We start from the raw sequence: 24673 nt of genomic DNA, 5'->3' as shown, positions 1-24673 counted from the left end.
AGGGTCGCTATGAGTCGCAAACGACTCGACGGCACATAAAAACAAACAACAGTGATGATAAAAACAATAATTTATCACCAGTAGGCATTTCCTGTCCTAAAATTTAAAAAATTAATTATTTTCTCCTGTAAACCCTTATTTATTATATTAAAAAAAGGTACATATAAATATGTCACTCTGGAAGAGAAAAGAATGAATTATCAGCATTCTGGAATTGAGCCATACAGGAATAGAATCAATAGCTAACAAAGACTGTGGTAGACAGGAGCTATACCCACAGATCCCCCTTCAAGGAGGGCCTTGTTCTTTAGTGATGGGCATGCCATCAGCACAGTCTCTAGGTAGAAAGAGCTACAGGCAAATGTCTTACTTGTCTTGGAGCCATAAGCATCATGTGACCAAACAAGGGAAGGTATGAAGGCCCAGCCATGCTGCTAATGCAGGTTAATCTTTATGGGTCATATTTTCAAATCTCCTGAGTCAATCTAGGGCTTGTCTATTCTGTATTGTGGCCTGGCCTATCCCTGTGTCTAATCCACTTTTCTCTCTTTGTACAGAGGCTGATCGTTAATAAAGATATTGTACCCCAAACATCTCAACATTTGCTCCCAGAGAATATAATCTATGACACTGGTGAACATGAGGTAAATACTTCGACCCCACAGAGCTTAGATATATGGTTCTGCGGCCTCAGGGTCCGCAAGGATGACTCCCAAATAGCCTACCACTTCCCAGCTGAGAAACTCTGGACAAAGCCTTAGCCTCAATGTCTTCACCTACAAAGCTCAGGAAAGCAATTTTCCTCTCAGATGACTAATGTAAAAACAAACTATGTGGCACAATAAGTGTTAACTTGTATTACAATCAGTCCTGTGGTGTTTCTTCCCTCATTGCAGATTCAGCTTTGGTGATCTCTCATCTCATTTCTTTGAACACTGAGTCTATAAATCTGAGCCTCATTTACAGAACAGAAATATCTGTTCCCACTGGCTGATATAGCCTTGCTTCGCTGCCAAAAACCAGTGCTAACAGTGCACAGCTCTAGGGCCACAAGGAGCACTAGAGCAGAAAGCTCTAATTGTCGGCACACAAACGCTGAAACCATCCCTTCCATTTGCCAAAAAAACCCCAGAAGTAATGAGCTGTGGCTCCTCCTTGGTTCACATGCAAGTTTCAATAAGCAATCAGTGAAGTAGCCAACTTGGGAAAATGTAAGAAGGAAAAAACATCGTAATTCTATGACACCATCCAAAACAGGAGGGGAATAATTTTTATATTCTGTCTCCCTTTATTCTCCTTCCTTCTCCACTTACATTCTTTTCTACATTTCTATGGGAGACAGTGGAAAGTGGAGAAGTACCAGGAGGAGCCTTAGAGGAACCAAACAATCTAGAGGTTCTAGTCCTGGCTCTGCTACTAGCATGCTAAGCATTAGGGAATTGGAGAAAAAAACATTTTTTCAACTTAGTTGCCTTATGACTGCAATGAAGGTCATGGAGCAGTTGGTGGATTTGAACTGCAACTCCTCATCATTAGGCCATCAGAGCTCCCTCGGGAAGGACCAATCCTTGGAAAAAGACATGATACTGGGAAAGGGGGAGGGCTAGGGAAAGAGAGGAAGACTTACCAAGACGGATGACACTAATTGTTAACAATGGGCTCAAGTATGTGAGAGATCATTAGGATACAAAGACAGGGGCAGGGTTCAGATGTGTTGTGCACAGAGTTTCTATGAGGGGTAGCTGACTCAATGGCACTTAACAACACCACCACCACCACAACTCTAGAAGGAGCTCTGGTGACCTAGTCTACAGAGAGTTGCACTGCTGACCCACAGGTCACATGTGCTTGGCAGTGTGAATCCACTAGCTGTTCTGTGGAAAGAAGACTGGTGGTCTCTTCTTAACATGATTCACTGTCTTGGAAACCAGAGGATGGGTCAGCTACGAGTTGATTCCAACTCAATAGCAAAGAGTTGTTTTGTTTAGGCTCTCTTTTATTTTAAATAACTAAGACGCCGAATAAAACATTTTAATAATAATAATATAATAATAATAATGGTTGTTGTTATGTGCCGTCGAGTTGCTTTCGACTCATAGTGACCCTATGTACAAATGCCCTAAACCCTGCTCTATGCTGTAACAGCTTCACTGTGTCGGACACACTCATTCCCACTACCCCAATCACAGAACTGATCCACCTCATCAAGAGTCTTCCTCTCCTGTGCCGTCCCTCTACTCTCCCAAACATGATGTCCCTCTCCAAGGACCAGTCCCTCCTTGCAACATGCCCAAAGTATGTCAGATGAAGCTTCAGAATCCTTGACTCCAAGGAGCATTCCGGCTTCACTCTCTCCAGGACAAACCTGTTTGTTCTCTTAGAAGTCATATTAATATTAAATAATAATATTTAATGTTTAGTGACTCAGTATATTCTTTCCATCTTCTTTTAATACTTTCTGGATCATTTAATATTCTGCCTAAAGCATCCTTGATTATAGCAACTCGAAGTTTGAATTTGTTCTTCAGTTCCTTGAGCTTAAGAAATGCTGTGCAAGTTTGGCCCTTTTGATTTCCTGATGGAAAGAATATACTGAGTCACTGTATCGAAAGGAATTGGCAGACACAGAAGAATGTAATGAAACAACATATGAGCAAGAGCCTATAATGCTGAAGAAAGAAGTTAAGGCTGCTTGAAGGAAATAGCAAAAAATAAGGCCCCAGAAATAGATGGTATACCAACCGACATATTTCAGCTAACAGATGCTGCCCTGGACGTGCTCACCAAGTTGTGCCAAGAAATCTGGAGAACAACCACTTGGCCAACTGAAGAGATCTCTCTTTGTTCCTATTCCAAAGAAGGGTGACCCAACAGAGTGTGGAAACTATAGAACAGTATCACTGATTTCACATGCAAGCAAAATTCTACTGAAGATTATCCAAAAACGACTGGAACAGCATATCAGCGGAGAGGTGCTGGAACTCCAGGCTGGGTTTAGGAGGGGTCATGGTACTAGGGAAATTGTAGCTAATGCTAGATAGATATTAGCTGAAAACAGGGAATACCAGAGGAATGTATATCTGTGTTTCATTGAATATGCAAAGGCATTTGACTGTGCCAACCATAACAAACTGTGGCTGACTCTGAGAAGAACAGGAATCCCAGAACACTTCATCGTGCTAATGAGAAACTCGTCACAACAGAGAAAGGAAACACTGCATGGTTCAAAACTGGAAAGGGTGTACGCCAGGGATGTGTCCTATCTCCATACCTTTTCAATCTGTATGCAGAACAGATTATCTGGGAGGCTGGGCTCTATGAGGAGAAATGTGGGGTCAGAACTGGTGGAAGATCTATCAACAATCTACGTTATGCAGACAACACAACCTTGCTTGCTGAAACTGAGGAGGACCTGAAGCGCTTGCTGCAGAGGGTCAAGGACTGCAGCCTTCAATATGGACTGAGGTTCAATGTCATGAAGACAAAGATTCTCACCACTGGACCAACTGGCAGCATCAGGATGGATGGTGAAAAGATTGAGATTGTTCACAGCTTTAGTCTGCTTGGCTCCACAGTCAACACACTTGGCACCAGTAGCCAGGAAATTAAAAAAATGTACTGCGATGGGAAAGTCTGCTGTTAGGGACCTCTCCAAAGTTCTGAAGAGCAATGGTGCCTCTCTGGAGACTAAAGTGCATCTGATACAGGCCATGGTCTTTGCTATCACTTGTTATACGTCAGAGAGTTGGCCAATGACTAAGGAGGATAGAAGGAGAATTGATGCCTTTGAGCTGTGGTGCTGAAGAAGAGTATTGAGGGTACCACGGACTGCTAGGAAAACAAACAGATTCATCCAGGAGAGGGTTAAACCAGGCGGCTCCTTGGAGGCAAGGATTCTGGGGCTTCGTCTACCATACTTTGGACTTGTAAGGAAGGACTGGACCTTGGAGAGGGACATCATGCTTGGGAGGGTGGAGGGATAGTGCAGGAGAGTAAGGCTCTCTACGAGGTGGATTGATTCAGTGACTGGGATAATTGGGATGGGTGTGTCAAAGACAGCGCGATTGGCAGAGGACAGGGCAGAGTTAGGGCTGTTGTACATAGGGTTGCTATGAGTCGCAGGTGAGTCAATGGCACATAACAACAAAGTTTAGTGTAAATGTACTATTTATTATCTTAAGTAATTATTAGAATTTAAATTTTTTAAAGAGTATCATAAAATTATGAATATACCTACATCTGCAATACTATGTATCACTGATTTACATAAACACATTTAAAAGTAACAGGATAATATCCAGATGCATAGAAGAAGTCCAGTGAATATCACTATCATTCAAATATATGCACCAAGAACTAGAGCTAAAAAGGAGGAAACAGAGGATTTCTACCAACTTTTGCAGTTAGAAATTGATCAAACATGCAATCAAGATGCACTGATAATAATGGGGGATTGGAACAGAGAAAAAGGATCAGTAACTGGAAAACATGGACTTGATGACTGCATGGTTCAAAATCAGGAATGGTGTCTACCACGGATGTATTCTGTCTCCATATTTTTTTCAATCTGTATGCAGAACAGATCATCAGGGACACTGGGCTATACAAGGAGGAATGCTGCATCAGGATTAGAGGAAGATTCATCAACAACCTGCGCTAGGTAGAGGACACAACCCTGCTTGCTGAAACTGAGGAAGAGCTGAAGCGCTTGCTGCAGAAAGTCAAAGACTGCAGCCTTTAATATGGCTTGAAGCTCAACATCAAGAAAATAAAGATTCTAACCACTGGGCCAATGTCAGCATCATTATGGATGTTGAAGAGATTTAGATTGTTAACAATTTCAGTTTGTTTGGTTCCACAATCAACACTTTTGGTACCAGCAGCAAGGAAATCGAGATGAATTGCATTGGGAAAGTCGGCTGTCGGGGACCTCTCCAGAGTACTGAGGAACAAGATCATCAGGCTGGAGACTAAGGTGCACCTGATCTGGGCTGCAGTCTTCACAACTGCATGCTATGCATGAGAGAGCTGGATAGTGACTAGGGATGACAGACAGAGAACTGATGCCATTGAGCTCTGGTGCTGGAGAAGAGTGTTGAATATACCATGGGCTGCTAGGAGAACAAACAAGTTTGACCTAGAGAGGGTGAAACTGAGCTGCTCCTTGGAGGCAAGGATTCTGAAGTTTTGTTGGACATACTTTGGGCATGTTGCAAGGAGGGACCAGTCCTTGGAGAAGGACATCATATTTGGGTTGGTGGAGGGACAGTACAAGAGAGGGATACCCTAGATGAGATGGATTGATTCAGTGATTGAGGTGATGGGAGTAGGTGTGCTGGAGCCAGTGAAGTTGGCAGAGGACAGAGCAAGGTTTAGGACTCTTGTACAGAGGGTCACTATGAGTCCAAGTGACTCCATGACACATAACAATAACAAAAACAATGTGCTATGCACCTAGTTTTAAATGCTAACATACTATGAAGGAACAAATCACTAATTTTAAAAAAAAGTACATGTATATTCAACTGAAAAAGTGAAATATCACCTCTCTGTCCTTTTCTATAGAGCCAACGTTCATAAGTGAAAATTGGTTAGGGAAATGAACGGTATTGATGATAATAACACTTTGAGAACTGACGAGGAAACAACAAAGTTTAGATTCACCCTCTACTGAGTTTTTAAATTTCCATCTGTGGTCCTGAGAAAAACAAGCTTTATCACATTTTCCCCACAAAAATTGTTCCATTCATTTTACAGATCTCTTATTTCCTCAGAGATAGGTGTACTCCTTGTGAGCAGTGGCTGTTAAATTTCAGATGGACATCTGAGTAAGTGATGGTTTCAGATATACGCATATGCCAAAACTTAGCCACCTGACACTTTAAACATGTGTAATTTATTGTCTTTCAACTGAATTCTTCCAAAAAAATTGTTGAAGAATAAGTCATAACGTTAAGAATGTACATTAGATCCAAAATAAACAAAATTATGTATCTTTAGCTTACATAAATAAGACATATCCTAGAAGTATTCTAAAATATGACTGAGCCTTGCACCCTAAAGAGTTTACCAAATAATTCTAATGTCAACCAAGGTTGGGATTCACTGTTTTAAAGGCCCCATCTCTAAAACAAAATCTGGAGGTTGATCTTTCCAGGAAAGCCATGCAATTCCATGACCATCTAGCTTCAGAATGTCCCTAGAATGAGGCCTGGTCCTCCATCCTAAGGAACAGCAGCACTGAGATAAAAACATAATCAAGGTTTAGATCTATATTCCCATTCCTCACTCATCACTAATCCTAAAACATACTACCCAAAATTGGTGAAATGACAGATTCAGCAAGTTAAATCTGGAAAAAAAAAAAGGTTTATCATGGCTTATTAAAAATTCCCATTTATCTGTCATAGTGAGTCCTATCAGAGTGACTGGTAACACCAGATCAAAATCTATTCTCTCTTAAGATTCAAGCTAATAGAAAAAAGTAATTTCCTACTCACAAGCTGTTCTCATGTTACAGAGCTAGCCTACTAAGGTCACTGTACCGAAGAGTGCTTACAGAGGGAGAAACTACCTTTCTGCTTCTCAATCACTTATAGTCCTAACTAGGTCTTTCAGAGATGAAATCTACGGGTAACTAATAGCCTATATGGTATAGAAAGAGCGAAGGGGGGAAAAGGCATGGACATCAAGAGACCACCAAAATTACTTTCCATTCCAGGAAAGAACAGATGCATTTTTTAAAAGGAGTTTCGCTTACAACCAGTGTTGGTGGGAATGGCATGGTGTGAAATATTAACAAACCTTGAAACTCTGACTCCTTGTTATGCAAAAAGAGATTTAAAAAAAGGATTCTGCTCTCCTACACAACCACCAATTTCTTTTCATCCTTTGCCCAGTAATGGCCAGAATGATGTCATAACCACACCAGACAGCTGTCTTCCTGGATAAAATCACCTTGTAAAGGAGAAATGCAATTAGAGGATGCAATGAAATATAATTTTTAAACTGATTCTGCAGGCTGCCACATTCAACTTATTGCTTAATGGCCAGGTTCTTTATTACAGTTTCCTATTTCAAGCGATTTCTCTTTGATTCAGTATCTATGGAAGACTTTAAGACTTGAGTCTATATCACAAAGAATTTAAGACTTGAGTCTATATCACAAAGGGCCTAAGACAAATACAAGACAATTCAGCTGAGAGTGAGCCCAGCCTCAGAACTCCTTGAGAGTAAGGGACCATTTGCTACTTCTCTGCTTGCCCTTGTTAGGACTCTCTTCAGGATCCCCAGCAGATTTTCTTAACTCCCAGTCTTCCTCTACCACTACTGCACTGTTGACACACAAATTAGTATTTCTTCAACCACAATTCCACACTCCAGAGTCTGTTATTTAAATATTCAGATAGACAACAAAGAGCATAAAGCAGTGTTATAAACGCATCAACTGTATTCATTATCCAGTTTTAACAATTAGTAATTATTTTTGTTATTTCCCTCACTCCCACTTTAGAGGGTGGGGTACAGTAATCTAAAACAAATTTAATGTGTCTTATCATTTCACCTGAGCCTTATTAGGTAGCTCAAATATACCATGCCCCAAATAGAACACATTCTCTTTCTTACCTTCTTATACACAGTAGTTTCTTCACGTTCAGATTCCTTCCCTGATCAAGCACATGCCTAACCACCAGCCTACTGTTATTATGTACCAGTGAGTCACCTGCAACTCATAGTAATCCTATGCATAATAGCTCTGAACTCTGTCCTGTCCTGAGCCAGTCTCACTATGTCTGATACACCTGCCCCCACTACCCCAGTTACTGTGTCAATCAATCTCATCAGGGGGCTTGCTCTCCTGCACTGTTCCTCTACTTTTCCAAGCATGATGTCCTTCTCCAAGGACTGGTCCCTCCTGGTCATGTGCCCAAAGTATGTGAGACAGAGCTTCAAAATCCTTCACCCTCTCCAGGAAAGACTTTGTTTTTTGGCAGTCCAAGGTCTAATCAATGCTCTTCTCCAGCACCACACTCAAAGGTACTGATTCTCCTCCTGTCACCCTGAGTCACTGACCAGCTCTCTAATGCATAGCAAGTATTTGAAAAGACAAAGGTCTGGATTAGGCAACCCATAGTCTGTAGACTGACATCATTGCTCCTCCATAGTCTGCAGAGGTTCCTGACAGCAATTTCCCAATGCAGTTTGTCCTTTGATTTCTTGACTGCTGGTACCAGGAGTGTTGATCATGGAAACAAGCAAACTGAAATTGTAAACAATCTCAATCCCTTCTCCATCTATCATGGTACTCCCAACTAGCCTAGTAGTGAAAATCTTTGTTTTCTTGATATTGAGCTTCAATCCACATCTGTACCTTCTTCAGCAATGCCTCAGGTCCTCCTCAGTTTTGGCAAGGAAGGTTGTGTCATCTGAGTAACATAGGTTGCTGATGAGTCTTCTTCCAATCTTGATGCCACATTTTTCTTCATAAAGCCCAAAAGATCTGTTCTGCCTATGGATTGAAAAGCTATGAAGACAGGATGCATCTCTGATGCACTCCATTCCTGATTTTGAACCATGCAGTATTTCCTTGTTCTGTACTAACAACTGCCTTCTGCTCCAAGTGTAAGTTTTCCATGAACACAATTAGGTGTTCTGGGATTCCCATTCTTCTCAAGGTTAGCCACAACTTGTTGTAATCCACACAATCAAATGCCTTTGTACAGTCAATGCAACACAGAAGACATTCCTCTGGTACTCTGTTTTTTCAGCCAAGTTCCATCTGACATTTGCTATAAAGTCCTAAGTGCTATGACCTCTTCTTGACTTCTGGCAGTTCTCTATTTGATGTACTGTTCCAGTCAATATTGGATAATGTTCAGCAGCCTCCAGAAAGAGCTTAATAAATGTTTATGTGCACAAAGGACATACATGCACACATACACAGAGTGAGGATACCTGGCAGGGGTCAAAAATGAAAGACCCAGATGGAAGGTCTAGACAGTAAGACAGGATTCCAGGACTATCCCAGGCCAGCAGAAGTCTGGGTACAGACAAACTCTCTGACTGAAGTAAGGTAGCACGCAGTCCTCCTGTCCAGCTAAAGTATTACAATCTAGACAAGGTACAGATTTCAACGTGTGGCTATTAGTTGAACAAAATATGGTTCTTTCAAGGGGAGGAAAAAGATCTTTTACAACATATATGCTAATTAAGCACAATGACATAGAATATTTAAAGCAAAATGTCCCTATATTTATTCTCCAAAGACAAGATTTTTACATTAATATTTATAAGAGATTCCTCATTTATGTTTCTGAGATTTTTCCTACTGCCCAAAGAGAGGGGATAAAAGATAAGTAACATGAACCAATTATCATTTAAACAGTTACAAAAGACTATGTTATTTATGTGCATTCTGCTACTTGATTTATCTTCCTAATATACTGCTTTCCACATATTACTGCCTGCTCTGGAGCCCTCAAGGACCTGCCTCTCTCCACGGGAGCAGGCTGCTAGGCCTCTGCTCGACTTTCAGGCCCTGCTCACAGGCTCCAGCCTTCAGATCCAGTCCTATGTATTCTTACTCAGTAAGGAGAACTGGCTCAATGGAAAGATCTGAAATTCCAAATACTCACCCACAAGCATGTCTATCAGTCCCAATGGCACCTGGTTCCAAACCTTTTAAATCTTCAACACTTACACTAAACCTTTACTAAAGATGCATGAGGAGTATGAAAGTACATCCATGGATATTTTTTTTATGTCCATGGATATGTTTAAAGCATGTTCTTAGCCTCATCTGACAGAGACAGCACAGAGGAGCGAAGCCTTGGACTCAGTGGCTGACCATCATTACAAAGTTAGGCAATTAAAAGATACAGAATCCTGGCTTTGAAGGAGTCTTCTACACCGCCATAACTCAAGGCAGAATATGCTAAATGCCACAGGGGAGACAGAAAAATCAGTCTTATCATAGTTATAAGCTGAAGTTTGTTTTTTCCCTATCCAGTCACTGAATCACATTTTCCCCTCTCCAATCAGCCAGACTCAAGCAACCCCCCTTTTTTTAAGGAAAAAAAAATAATTTTTTTTCCAAGAACTATTACTAGGTGTGTCTTCCTGGACCCTCAAGTGAGACCCTCTAACGAGCAATGAGGGCAATCTGAGCACAGGGACATCATTCTTTGTCCTCAGCCTCAAATGCTGAGCCATTTCATTTCAAGCAAATGGAAAGCAAATCTAGGAACAAAAAAAGTAAAGGAAAATGAAATGGTACTTGTGCAGTTAAACTGTTAACAACCCAAGAGGGTCGGATGCCAGCATCTTCTCCCCAAAGCTGGTTTCAAGAAGCTCTGAATACCAGCTATCTGTGCTATCATTGAGTCCCTAATTTTACAGTATATCTAGTTTCTTCATCACACATATAACTGTAAAATCTTAAAATGGCTACATAAACTAGTTACCACTAACCTTTTAGTTTGTGCATAGAAAACTGGCTGAAATGGACAAATTATTTGCTTGTCAAAACAGACGGGTACAATGAATTAAATGATCAAGGTTCTGTACATTGGGAACTCTTGCTATCTGAGGATGCCTACCCAAACTCATGAAACAGAACAGATTTTGATACTTACTCTTCTTTTTTTTTTAAGAAATAAGACTCCTGTCCCTCACCATTCCTGGAAACAGTTCCAGTCTTATAGAAAAAAGGCAAAAGAAGTACTGAGTCAGACAGTTTAAACGTGACTGATGTTAATAAATGAGATTCTGTGGTGTTGGTTATTGGAAACTGATCTCTTCCTTATTAATATGGTCCCACAATGGAGAGAAAAGATTTCTCCATGTTCTAGAATGCAAACAATGTTTTAATCTTTAATTATATTCTCAATTTTAACTCTTCTGGAGAGTTATAGCCACCTAGGCCTAGGATTACTTCTTTATTACACAGCCTCTCTGTGGTATTTAATGAATATTGTTACTTAATACTTGCCAGTAGGGAAAAGAAAGACTTAGTGAATTTCCACCCAAGTTTTGATGACTTTTTTCAAAAACTCAGGAAACTTGTATCTGCAAAGTTCTGTTTCTTTTCTGGGAAAGCAACACACATTCTCTGCCATCAGACCAAGTTCAAGATGAATCAGGGACCTGTGTAATACACTACTCCCTTTAAAAGGAACTCTGAAAGAAGAAAGTTGGGAAACAAAGCTCTCCATTTTTAAAACTCATGGCATTGAAACGGTTTGCTCCTCATTATTGTTTCATTGTTACTTTGCTCAGAGGCAAATGAAACTTCACTCCAAAAAAAGAGATTCCAAATATTCTTGTGTAAGGCCCCTAATCAAATTTATCAACACATACTCAAATTTGGCTCTCAACAAAATATCCAGCACATGAGGTGTCAAAATGAAGAACAAGTCGTCTAGGAGACAATGAAGTCAGTGCAGGGAAACATGTTCACATGTACTATGTAAATGATTATTCTTTATCAAGGTTTTTGCACTGAAGTAGCAATTGCAGACCCAAGGAGTTTCAAACCTGAATGGCTGAGAAAAGGGATTCAAAAATAAAAACATAAGAAAAATATAATGATTACAAAGCTACGCAAAGGAGGCTAATGGTTTCATCCTGGCAAACATTTGTCTTGTTAATTTTAAACACCACACATCATCAGCTCTCTCCCTCATTCACCACTCTCATCAAGGATGGATTTATATCACTGCTTTGTTCTCTGTGATACCTTCTGGGTTAACATTAAGCAAAAGAAAACATGAGCCGCCTCTGCCTTTCGAGAATAGAAGTTGCATTTACCAGACATCTTGTTAAGAAGCCAATCATCTGTAAAAGTACCACATGTAATTTCAAGTCAATGATCTTCTTGGGAATTAGTGTGCAAGGCGGTGACAGAAAATGAGGTCTTTCATTTAAACTCACAAAGCCAAATTAGTGGGCATACCAAAGGCAATCTGTTTTTCGAAGGCAGGAACACCTAGGTGTGAATGCCATGTCATTGCCCCTGTTGACTCCTGAATCTGGCATGTTTTCCCAGCAACATTTGTCACCACATGCTGATTTTTGTGTTGTTGCTGCTGTTAGTCAAACCTGCGGTGGGTCATCCAAGAACAGGACTCTCAAGTGAGACATTCGCTGAACTCTCTAAGGTACTAGATAATATTCAAACAGATGCAGGATATTGAGGAAATGTTACCATGAGGATCCCAAGGACTTTAAAGAATACTGTTCAGCCACAAAATGGAACAAACCACTGATATATACACATAAGGGAATCTCAAAAGGATCATGTAGAGCCAAAGAAGTCAGAAAGAAAATACTATATTCTCCACAACTACACTTCTGTGAGTCTGCTCGAGATGACACAAAACTAGGGCTGCTGTTGTGGTGGTGGTGGTGGTGGTGTGCCACTGAGGCAGAACCAATTCACAGCTGACCCTTCAGGGACTTTTCAGAGCTGTTAGGCATACAGGAGGAGACTGCTCATCCTTCTCCCAAGGAGCAGCCAGTGGATTTGAACGACAGACCTTTGGGATTGCAATGTAGTTTCATACCACTAGAAATCAGAACAGTGGTTATCATGGTGGAGAAAAGATTAGATATAGTCAACCCTTTGGACAGGTATAGCCAACTCCTTGGAGAGGTCTAGGTGACTCTAGGAGGAGTTCTGCTCTAAAAAGGAGACAAATGAGGTGGGAGCTAGAAAGGCAAAGGGGAGTAAGAGATGGGTATTATTTATAGGAGATGGTTTTCTGGGTAGGAATGCTTTGTTGTTGTTGTTTTGTGCAGTTTAGTCACTTGTGACTCATAGCGGCCCTATGTACAACAGCTCTGAACCCTGTTCTATCCTGAGCCAACCTTTCTGTCTCTGACACACCTACGCCCAATACTCTAGTAACTGAGTCAATCCATTTCATCCAAGTCTTCCTTTCTTGAGCTGTTCTCCACCCACCCAAGCATAATGCTCCTCTCCAAGGACTGGTCACTCCTTGCAACATGCTAAAGGCATGCTTTGCAGGCTAACACTATGACTCCAGGAGAAAAGGAGTTATGAATGGTATAGGAGAGAGAAAGGTGACCAAACAGCTCTGCACAGGTGAGAGGGCCTGGACTTAAAGACACACAGAGGGCTGCTCTTAGCTGGAAGCATGCTCAAGGTTTATTCCCAATAACTAGGGGGAGAGTTAGCTAGCTAGCTAGCTAGCTATCATCTATCATCTATCTAAGTCTAAATGACACATAACACAATACAGAAAAACTGCTTATGACCACAATTCTTATCATTTTTTTAAAAGGTAAAAAAATCTTTCTGAAAAGCAAATTTCCCCTTTCAAATCTAAATTTGAGAAGAAGAAGAACGTATGCAGAATAAGAATACTGAAAAATTTGTCACATATGAAGTTGCTACGGTCAGAATTCACTCCATGGCAGCTAGCTGGTTCTAGTTGGTTAATTCTACTTTTCACAGGTGTATCTGCTGTACTCATATCCTATATGAGTACTGTAAACACACACACATATACAATCTTTGCCTTCAGATGCCAATGAATATTAGCATTTCATCAGGCCAAGTGTTTACATCCCACGGATCAGAAGTCATTCAGTTTGACCATATTGTGTGAAATCAACATCCCATGTTAACACAAAAATGCACCCAAAGAGGGAAGGAAATGTACTGCAAAGTTGAGAGTGCTACTTAAGAACATGAGTAAACATAGCTACAACTGATACGTATTAAATACATAGATATCTCAATATATAATTCAGTAGACCAATCAAATAAAAAAGCTGTTCTTCCAAGCTGTTCTCAATACTGCAAAGGTCAAAAGCTGGGTAATGTTTACACAGCAACAGGGGACACAGCTTCTTTATGAAAACAATATTGTTCCTTTTGCAAAGGACTTAATGCAAACATTTGGGAATTATGGAAGTGAGGTCTCTTAGTCAGTGCCCTCTGAAGGCTAACACATGACAAAAGATATTTCATTGCAAACAACACCTTTGTCTTCTTACAGAGACAGACAGAAATCATTAACCCCACTGGTTTTAATACTGTGGGAACTAAGAGGTAGCGGTGGGGGTGGGAATATTATTCTTCAAAGACTGTTAAAACTAAATTTTTTAAAACAAACACAATGTATGGAATCTTCTGCATTTTTATCATGTCTGTTGTCTGTTATCTGCTGTCTCAGCACAGTTAAATAGAGTCAGTGGTTTTGTTGGAAAAGCCCTAGTGCCATCCAACTACTAACAGAAGTCAATGCAGAAATCTGTCCATCACATCAGCTACAGAAGTTGCATAAAGTTACAGAGGAGGGTGTATAAGGATCCAGCCACTTGGCCTCTATGGTTCCTCGCTACTGTTCAAAAGAACAACTTGTCCTTCAGATCCTCTAAAGTCTATGCAAAAAAGTGAAGATCCACTTCAGGGTCCTATCCATAGCCTCCTTGAGCACTACAGGATCATATCCATTGTTAGATTTTGTTGTTGTTGCCAAGTGTCACTGAGACAACTACAATTCACAGAAACTCTCTTATCAACAATGTATCTGAACAATGCACTATCCTGCTGCATCCTTTTACTAAGTCAATCTATCTTGTTGAGGGAGGGCCTATCTTTCTCTGACCTTCCACCTTTCCTAGCATGATATGCTTTTTCGAGTACTAAACCATCCTGGCAACATGCCCAAAGTATGAGAGACAATGTTTCACCATTACTGCCTCTAAGAAGCACCCTGGTTGTATTATCTACAAGACAGACTTGTTTGTTCTTCTGGTAGTCCATCTGATATTCCGTCCTCTTTTCCAACATCACAACTCAAAGACACTGATTCATATTATTACTTAGTGATCAACTTTCAGACACATAGGAATTTAACAGGTAGGGCTTAGACTAGGCACACCTTAGTCTTTAAACTGACATCATTGCTCTATAGCACTTTGGAAAGGTTCCTCACAGTAGATTTTCCCCAATACGTCTTTTGGTTTCTTGACAGCTGTTATCATGAAGTTAGACTCAGTACACTTCATTATAACATCCCACATTCCATCTTACTCATCTCTCAATTTCTACCACAGCAAATCCCTATTCAGCAAATAATTACTGGATAAGTAAGTGAATGAAAACTTGTCAACTCAGTCACTCATCTCCATAGTGGATTATGTTTCCTTACTGGTGGTTTGAAAATATGTTTACAAATTCTCTGATGCAGCTTTCAAAAAGTAGGGGTTGATTCCCTCCCCCTGTGAAAATCAATCACACTTAGTGACTGATTCAAAATAGAATGGATTGGGACTGATGATATACACTGTCCAAGGTGAGGTCATTTGTAACATCAGCCCTGCACTCAATGTTCCTAGATCACTTAGGTTGTTCTTCTGGAAGAAATCCAGCACCATGAGGTGAGGACACTCAGGTAGTCTTGGAGAGGTCTATGTGGACAGGCAATAAGCCAGCAACTTTGGAAGCTGATGTTCTCTAATACCAGTAAAACCTTTAGGTGACTGAAGCGCTGGCTGATACCTAGCCATCAAGTGAAAGGCCAAACCATTGCCAGATTCCTAACCAACATAATCTGAGAAAGAGAATAAATGCTTGATAAATGTACTAGTAAATTCGGTGCCATTTGCTGCCAGCAACAGAAAACTGGTACAACAAGCTCGGAGGATATGAGTATTATTTTACAAGGGGCATGAGGGGAGTTCATGAATGAGAAAGTTCAAAGAGATTTGTTATGCTCATGTCTTGCTTGTAATAAACTTTGTACCTTGACTCTTCTACAGCATACAATCATAACATGGCTAATTTACATGCAAACAAATAGCTCACAGATCAAATTATATGGAGTTAAAGTTTTAAACTACATTAAACACTGAAATATGATACAGAAAATTGCTACTACCTTTTTTGAAGGTCTGTTTGTTTTTAAAAATTTTGTATCAATAGTGAAGAAAAACATTCATAAAGATCTTAATCATTTTCTCAGGGCAATGATGCTGATGATGCTAGGTGTCCATGCATCATCTGTAACACACAGTGATCCTGTGTACAAGAGAAACAAACACAGACAGCCCTGGACCATCCTCACAAAGCACTGCTGTGTTTGAGCCCACTGTTGCAGGCACTGTGCCGTGCCACTGGAGGAAGTTCTTCACTGATCACTAGTATATATGATGTCCTCATCCAGATTCCCTCCTAATAACGTATCCAAAGCACAGGAGATGGAATCTTGTTGTTTTCCCTTCTAAGAAGCCTTCTTGTTTTACTTCTTCCAAGACCAACTCATCCTTGGTTGGTTGTTGGTTTTTTTTGGTGTGGTTTTTTTGTTTTGGGGTTTTTTTGGCAGTCCTTAGCATCCTTAATATTCTTCTTTGATTTCCTTTATTGTCAATCTTTCATATGAATATGCTGTTAAGTAACATCAAGTTGGAACTGACTCATAGCTGACCCTCCAGTGAGTTTTTAGAAGCTGTAAATAAAATGGGAGGAGAATGCCCAATTTTTCCCCTTGGAATATACGCATATGAGGAGAGTAAAAATATCATGGCTCGGATTGGGTGTAACTTAGTCTTCAAAGGGACTTTTCTTCTCAACACTATAAAGAGATCTTTCACAGATTTCATGAGTCTTGCTTCTATGGGTCTGACTGTGGATCCACGTGAAACCAAATACTTAATGAATCAGTCTTTTCTCTGTTTATTATGGTGTTGTCTTTGGCCTAATGGTGAAAATCTGTTTTCTCTATACTGAGATTAAATCCGTCTTTGATCTTGGTCAGTGAGTGTTTAAAGCCACTGTTCTTTGCTTTTAGTTGTGTCCTGTGCATACTGTAGGTTGTTTTTCTCAGTCCTCATGTTCTTCTTCATATTGTCCAGTTTCTTCGATTATTAGTTCAGCAAACAGATATAACCCTGATGTACAATTTTCCTGATTTAAAATCATGTAGTATTATTCCCTTGTTCAGTTCCATTGATTGCCTCTTCTTCTGTGTACATATTCCAAATGAGCACAATTAAGGGCTCTGGAATTCTCAATCTTTGCAGTGTTATCCATCATTATTATTACTCTTATTATTTTTTTCTTTTTGGTTATCCTGGTTTTCTTCAATAACATTATTAGTATACTAGTGTGTTATTTAAAAAAACAAAACTTTCATTATCCAATTAGGCAGTAACTATGTTTTGTTTGTGCCTCTATCCCTGCCAATTCATATGAGTGGCACATGCTGTTATGTGCTGTCAAGTCGACTGCAACTATAGCAACCCTGTGCATGACAGTTCTGAAACCCTGCCCTATTCTGAGCCAATCTCACTGTCTCTGACACACTTACCCCCATTACCCTAGTTACTGATCAAACCATCTTATCCAGGGCCTTCCTCTCCTGTGCTGTCCCTCTACCCTTCCAAGCAGTATGTCCTTCTCCAAGGATATTTAATCAAAGTGCAAATGATTCATGAATATCTTACAATAACAGATCCTACCTACTAGATAGCAGTGCTAAGAAGGGATTCCAGCATCTTGAGTCCAAAAAGCTCAATGATGTGAGAAGACAGCAGTTGATTTTCACAGGAGACAGACTACTAATTATAGAAAATCATTTCAATGCTACATTATTATGACACAGAATAACCACTTTTCTCTTTGAAACAAAGTATTTTGAGTAGTTTATTATAAATGTATAATGACAGTTATGAAAATCTCCCTTATTTTTTGGCAAAAGAACACAGTCTGTTGATTGCCTTGGTGCTTAAAATAGTTTCTAAGTGTCCTCATAATAGCATGTCACCTGTAAACAGGTTTCAAGCCAATGCAAATTAACAAATGGTGAACAGATGGACAAAGAACTGACTTTTGTCAAGAGAGAGTTAGCAACAAACACTTTTTGGCTCGAGTCTTATGGGACCATTAGAAAGTCTTTCACTTCTCGCCAAGTATCTTGCCTCAGTAGACGATCCATGCAGAGAAAGTGACAAGTTACAAGGCCCATTAGACTTGAGGGAGCTAAAAGTTGAGGCTCATTAAATCGACATACACGAAACAACAGAATAGTGTTCATTCAGAAGCTTTTCACAAAATAGTGAAAATTCTGTCTTGCATCACTAAAAGAAGTTGTCCTTGTAGGCTGTGAGAAATATGTTACCTGTGCATCTACATGCACAGAAAAATACTTGTTGAGGGCTGGTTGGGTCCGCTCATTCTACCATGGTAGCAAATGTTAACTGTGTAAATAAAAACCTAAAAATCACAGGGATGGCAGTCTGAGAGCGCTCACCGTCAGAGATGAGACCTGGGGAAGGCAGTGCTGTGGTGTCTGCACACCGCACGTGACTTTCTCCTCTTCCTTTTCTAGCTCTCTGCCTTGAAGTGGCTTTCTGCAATCATCCATTTTAAACCATTCCCTTCCTTCTTGCTACCCTATTCTTTCTTTCTGATCCAGAATGTTATAAATACAAGATTATATTATTACATTATATTTACTTATTTGGCAAAGTTTCATAATCATGAGTACATAGCTGTCTTACGCATATCTCTATCTTCAAGGCTTAGAATAGTACCTGGCACATAGAAGGCACGCAAATCCCCCACCCCCCACTCCCTACCTCTGTCTCATACTACTGTCAAGAAGGAAAAGTCTCATGGCTGACCCTCTAGTGGGTTTCTAAGGCTGTGAATAGCATGGGAAGAAACTGCTCAACTTTCTCCCAAGGAGCTGCTGGTGGATTTGAACCATCAGAAAAGAGCAGCTTTTGCAGTATCAGTGTAGCTTCTTAAAGACCATGCCACCACAGCTGCAATACAGTAATACTTGCTAAACAAACAAAAACAAATTAAGAAAGACTGCACTTTTATTCTGCCAATTTTGACAATGTACTAGGTAAATAAGTAACGTATGAGGCATCTAAATGCCATAGGTGAAAGTCACAGACAAAATAAAGAAAATAAGAAATGCATTAGAGCCACCTCATAAAAGCACAAAGTATATTTACCTTCATGTTTGGCTTGTAATTCTGACAGTTGTCTTTTAACAAGAAAGAAATAATTTCACAAATATAAGAACTTCCCAACAGCCAAAAATCTACATAAAGTAGAATTCACCCAGGACAGAAGTACTTCCCCAACTCATTACTCACTGAGGTGGTAAAACAAGAGTGGTGGGTTGAGCCTTTGGTCTCCGTTTAGCAGATACTCCCATCTGGTTAGCAGAACGTTTCAAAGACTGTTGATTCAAAAGGCCAGATGCCAGACCTGCATGGTACTGCAACTGTGGATGGGAAAAAAAACAAGGAAAGGGACATAATTTAGTAAGTGTAGGACAAGGGATATTAAACTATCAATACTTGATACAACTTACCCTCTTAGAGCATTTTAAATAATTTCACATACAGTTAACCCTGCTGCTTCAAAGAATTTATTAATAAGGAGAATCAGATAGAAAGAAACATAAGGCACTTGTAGTGATGAAAAAAAATGCAATTTAGACTGTCCAATAAAAAACTGAGACACTGGTTAAAGTACAGAAAGAATGAACAACATTCATTCATTTTCAATTCATTCAGCTGAATTAAAAAGCAAGCAAAACAATATTTACAAATTAACAGCTTATCAAACTGGCTTAAGAAATTTACTTTAGACGGGAAAGATGGTGGCAGCGTCAGGGCTGGTGCGGAGGCCGCTCCAGCAGGTGTCTGGGCTGCTGAGGAGGCGATTCCACAGGTCAGCACCAGTGGGACTGCAGGTGACAAGTCCGTGATGCTATAAATCAGGGGATGGATGAGGAACTGGAAAGAGATGAAAAGGTTTTTCTGCTTGGGGAGGAAGTTGCCCATTATGACGGAGCATAGAAGGTTAGTCAAGGCCTTTGGAAGAAATATGGAGACAAGCGGATCATAGACACCCCCATATCTGAGATGGGCTTCACTGAAATTGCTGTTGGTGCAGCTATGGCTCGATTGCGGCCCATTTGTGAATTTATGACCTTCAATTTCTCTATGCAAGCCATTGACCAGGTTATAAACTCTGCTGCCAAGACTTACTACATGTCCAGGGTTCTTCAGTCTGTGCCCATAGTTAGTCTTCAGGGGGCCCAACAGTGCTTTGGCAGGCATGGCTGCCCAGCACTCACAGTGCTTTGTAGCCTGGTACGGGCATTGCCCAGGCTTAAAAGTGGTCAGCCCCTGGAATTCAGAGGACGCAAAAGGACTTATTAAATCAGCCATTCGGGATAACAATTCAGTTGTAATGTTAGAGAATGAACTGATGTATGGTGTTCCATTTGAATTCCCTGAGGCAGGTCAGTCAAAAGATTTTCTTATACCTATTGGAAAAGCCAAAATAGAAAGGCCAGGAACTCATGTAACCGTGGTTTCCCATTCAAGACCTGTTGGCCACTGCTTAGAAGCTGCAACAGTGCTGTCTAAAGAGGGGATTGAATATAAGGTCATAAATTTGCGTACCATCAGACGCATGGACATTGAAACCATTGAAGCCCGTGTCATCAAGACAAACCATCTTGTAACTCTGGAAGGAGGCTGGCCACAGTTTGGAGTAGGAGCTGAAATTTGTGCCAGGATCATGGAAGGACCTGCATTCAATTACCTGGATGCGCCTGCAGTCTGTGTCACGGGTGCTGACGTCCCTATGCCTTACGCAAAGATTCTAGAAGACAACTCTGTACCTCAGGTCAAAGACATCATATTTGCAATAAAGAAGACATTAAACATCTAGTTTGGGCTTAAATTTTAAGTCATTGGAATTTCTTATTTAAAGTACTTGCCAATACTTCACCCGGATTGTACTTATTCAGAAGACTGTACTTATTAAGAGCTTATTCAGAAAGTAATTTTGAAAACAACAATGGAGATATCTGTGTATTGGGAAGTTGTTTAAATGTATGTGGAAAAACTCCACTCTATGCGCCTTGTTGTTGTATTTTTCTGTCTGTTACAGTCGCCATGTTCTATGAATAAGACCAATGTAAATGTCACTGTCTCACTAGAAGGACGAGATAGGAATGTGGCCTGATGAGAGATGTATCCTAAAGAAATAACTTATATGTATAAGATAAAAGTATATAATCTACACTTACTGTTAAAATTGTTTTGATACAGAATAAAGGAATTCCTGATTCTGGCTAAAAAAAAAATATATTTAATTTATGTACATGTGTTGGAATAACTTAATGGGAGTCAGGAAGCTAACACAATTTAAATGGGTTCTGCTTTTGTTCCTGGACAAACTGTTGTACTACTAGGTTAGTCAGGACAGATTCTCTTCTTTAAATCTTGAGTTAGTGATTAAAAAAAAAAGCTATCTAGTTCTAAACTCAATGGGACTTCTAAAAAACAATTATTTTACTGAATTATGACCTAAATAAAATAAAATGCATATATTTTAAGAGTTCACAGGGTCACTCTAAGTCAAAGTTGACTTTATAGCACCTAACAGCCAGTTTGATGAGTTCTCACAAAAGTATGGGTAACTGTGACCCCAATCAAGATAGAGGGGGAAAACTGCTATGGTAGTAGAAAGTTTTTTCCCCCTCTGCAACCAAACTCTTCTATCAAGATTTTTTTAATTTAAAATATAGGCCATCCTTCTCACTCAATGCCAAAGAAGCTTATATCCAATTTGATGTGTGATGACATGTAACTTTCCTTTTTTAATCCCACTTTTTGTTTTACATAAGAGTTGTAAATCTCTCTATAATAAAATTATCCTTGAAAGGTATTTCAATTTTGAGTCGATGTAAACAAAACATTCAAAAGTGAACATGCCAAGTCAAGAATTTGGATTGAAACCATTTATAACACCCAATATGTTTTTTCTCTCTCTTCTCAAATTAAGCAAGATCTTTCAAACATTTATTTAGAATTAACTAACTATACAGATAGCTATTCATTTTGAAGGTCTGAATCAAGTTCTTTTCAAAATACTTTCAAACTATAGATTTCCTTTGAACAGTCAGCTACATCGTGGCTCACAGTAATAGAACTCTGCCCATCACAGAAGAGGGCTTGTGGGATCTGGATTCAAAAGCTAACAACATTCTGAAAACTAAACAGCTTTACCTAAAGTCATTGGTCCTCACACAAAGAGAGTAAAGAAAACAAAACCGATTGAAATGACCCACTCCTTGAAAGTGGCTATAAAAATGAAGCTATCCAGTGACTCAGTATGACTGAAATGCCTATGTTTGGAGCATCCACATTGCTTTTTAACAGGCTCTGGTTCTACTTGGTCGATTTGCTGTGAGAGCCTTATGGCTGCACAATACAAGACAAAGATAGATCACATTCATAATAAAAATGGAGCTTTTCTTAGGGTGGAAAAGGGGGGCAATAATATGCTCTAACAACTCATCTTAGACCAACGAACTTTGCTCAAATTTGTTTTTCTCTTACAGATCCTTTAAATGGAAATCAATGGAAGCAAAGAATGGTATAAGTTTGAAAGACAATGTTTCAAAATGTCAGCTACTTGGGTTTCGATTCTCCCCACCAGAATTTGCAATGAGTGCAATATACAAGGGACTTTACGGAATTCAAGGGGAAATAGCTTGGCAGGAGCCCCCTCCTGGCTCCAAGAACAGTCTCTCCTTTTGGCTCTCCTTCACTGTATCATATGTACTAGGGTCCATGCAAGCTCAGCCATTCCAGCTCTGCTGACTCTCTGAGTGCTGGGATGCAGAGGGGGGTTGATTGTGCCCACCTGGCATCATTCTGATCACTTTAAAAAACCACCACCCCAAACAGCAGAAAAACATGCTAACTACTGTCTGTCCAAAGGTTTTCTTTCAAGTCTGTTATTTTAGATCCTCTCAGTGCACCTCCAACAGCACAAGTTGGACAAAATCTGTCCCTGAAAGCTGACTCATGATGGTTAAGTGACATTTGTTAATCATATATGGTATACGTATACCAGTTTCCAGGAACACGGCTCCAACTGTCAAGATCTATAAGGGGGTCCATTAAATATTTACTGAACCATCTTTACAATGAGAGAAAAGGTCAAAGTTAATAAAACTGACAGGCAGCTCCTGTCTAACTGGATTTATACATTATTTAAGCACCAAATACTCCATTCCATGAAACACAGTTTTGATCTGAAAAGACTCAGAAAATGTTCACTCAGCCAATGGTTCTGAAACAGCAGAAGGGAGTTCGGAGCTAATCCACAAATTAGCATTAAGAACATATCACACTCAAAATACTGCCATAAGTTTTCAATTACAGGTTCTGCAATATTTTCTATAAAAATACATTTCAATAAACATACTTCTCTCCAAACGTCTGTGCCATAAAAACAACTCCATTTCAAAAAACCAACTTAACAAAAGTTTTAATGTGTATTTAAACCTATGATCATATCTCCAGAATAAAATGGAAGTAATTAAACATTCTAGTCTTAACTTCCATATGTTACAATGGAGGTGGGGTGGAGGGGTGGGAAGGGGTAGGTCAGGGTCAAGGAGTTACCACCTAGTTATAACACCTATTTCAGTGTTCTTGGGATTTCTAAGAATAATTCTCTGAGTTTCAGTTGTGCTACGTACTAATTTTAACCTTGTATTTCCTATAAATAACAGAGAAATTTTCTGTCAGTTCTCAATTTAAACTCCTTTCTAATTAGTTATGTTTACTAACCACAGCTTGGTCGTTTGTGCCGTCCAGTGGATTCTGACTTGCGACAGCCTTTCACGACAGAGCAGACTATCCCAAAGTGCTCCCCAGCGCTTAAAGTCTATAATCTTCATGGGCGAGACCTGTAGGGTTTTCCTCCCATGGTGCTGCTGGGAAGGTACGAACCATCAACCTTCAGTCAGCAGCTAGAACTCTCCTCTCTATATATACCTGGGGAAATATCAACAACTCTTAGTGGCAAAGACCAATTAAAATTATGAAAACCTCGAATTTTTGAAAAGTAATGCTGTTTGACAGGATATCTACAGCTGTTCAAGGGGGAGAGGGGAGGAAAGAAGGGGAGTGGACGAAAGACAAAGGGAGAAACCACTAGAGCAACCGAGATTAGTGGTTGGATGAGGAGGTAAAGGAACAGGCAAAAATGCAATGAGGATTTTGATGAGACAGGGTGATAAAAGGCACTGATCAATAGTAAATATATAAAACACAATGGCTGGTGGTGATTGTGTGCTGTCCAGTCAGAACAACCCACAGCTGACCCTCCAGCAGGTTTTCTGAGACAGTAAATTGCACAGGAGATTACCCATCTTTCTCCCTTGGAGCAGCTGGTGGATTTGAACCACATGGGGATCACAGCACAGCTGCTTCTGCTTCTTTTTTTAATTACTATTAATAAAAGTTTATACACTTAGGGTTTCCAGTCATTCATTATTGTACTTTTCTCACTGCCCACCCTCACCCCCAATTCACTCTTCTCCTTGAAAGTTCAAAGAAAAACTCATGGTTATGTAATCCTTGCCCCTCAAGTTCACTCCACAGTAAAGCCTTCATTCTGGACTCCTGTAATGACAATAATACCGAGTCATATATCTCTTTTAATAGTTCTCTCCCTCATCAGTTTCAGTGCAGTATACATCATTCCTTCCCTTCTTCTGCACCCTAGTTAAGAAAAGCAAAATTTAACAGAACAGCAAAGATCAAATCCTAGCGAGGTTGTGGAGAAACTGGAACCCTTATTCACTGT

The 24673-nt window shown here is 39.9% G+C and overlaps 1 protein-coding gene and 1 pseudogene across 2 annotated transcripts in view; one reads left to right on the top strand and one right to left on the bottom strand.

The window, feature by feature from the left end:
* Positions 1 to 24673, bottom strand: part of LOC102845747 (mediator of RNA polymerase II transcription subunit 27-like) — a 308803-nt gene that overhangs the window by 176870 nt on the left and 107260 nt on the right. For both annotated transcript variants that reach the window (XM_006894415.1, XM_006894416.1), the window contains exon 3: positions 19141 to 19271. In XM_006894415.1, the coding sequence (XP_006894477.1) occupies positions 19141 to 19271 (131 nt within the window). The remainder of the gene's footprint in view (positions 1 to 19140; positions 19272 to 24673) is intronic.
* Positions 19650 to 20734, top strand: LOC102845344 (annotated as a pseudogene).

The sequence above is a fragment of the Elephantulus edwardii genome, unplaced genomic scaffold, assembly GCF_000299155.1.
Source record: "Elephantulus edwardii isolate Elephantulus edwardi_28Jun2011 unplaced genomic scaffold, EleEdw1.0 scaffold00141, whole genome shotgun sequence".
Taxonomy (NCBI): domain Eukaryota; kingdom Metazoa; phylum Chordata; class Mammalia; order Macroscelidea; family Macroscelididae; genus Elephantulus; species Elephantulus edwardii.
Note: the sequence above shows the minus strand (reverse complement) of the source record. Positions and strands in the feature narration are given on the sequence as shown.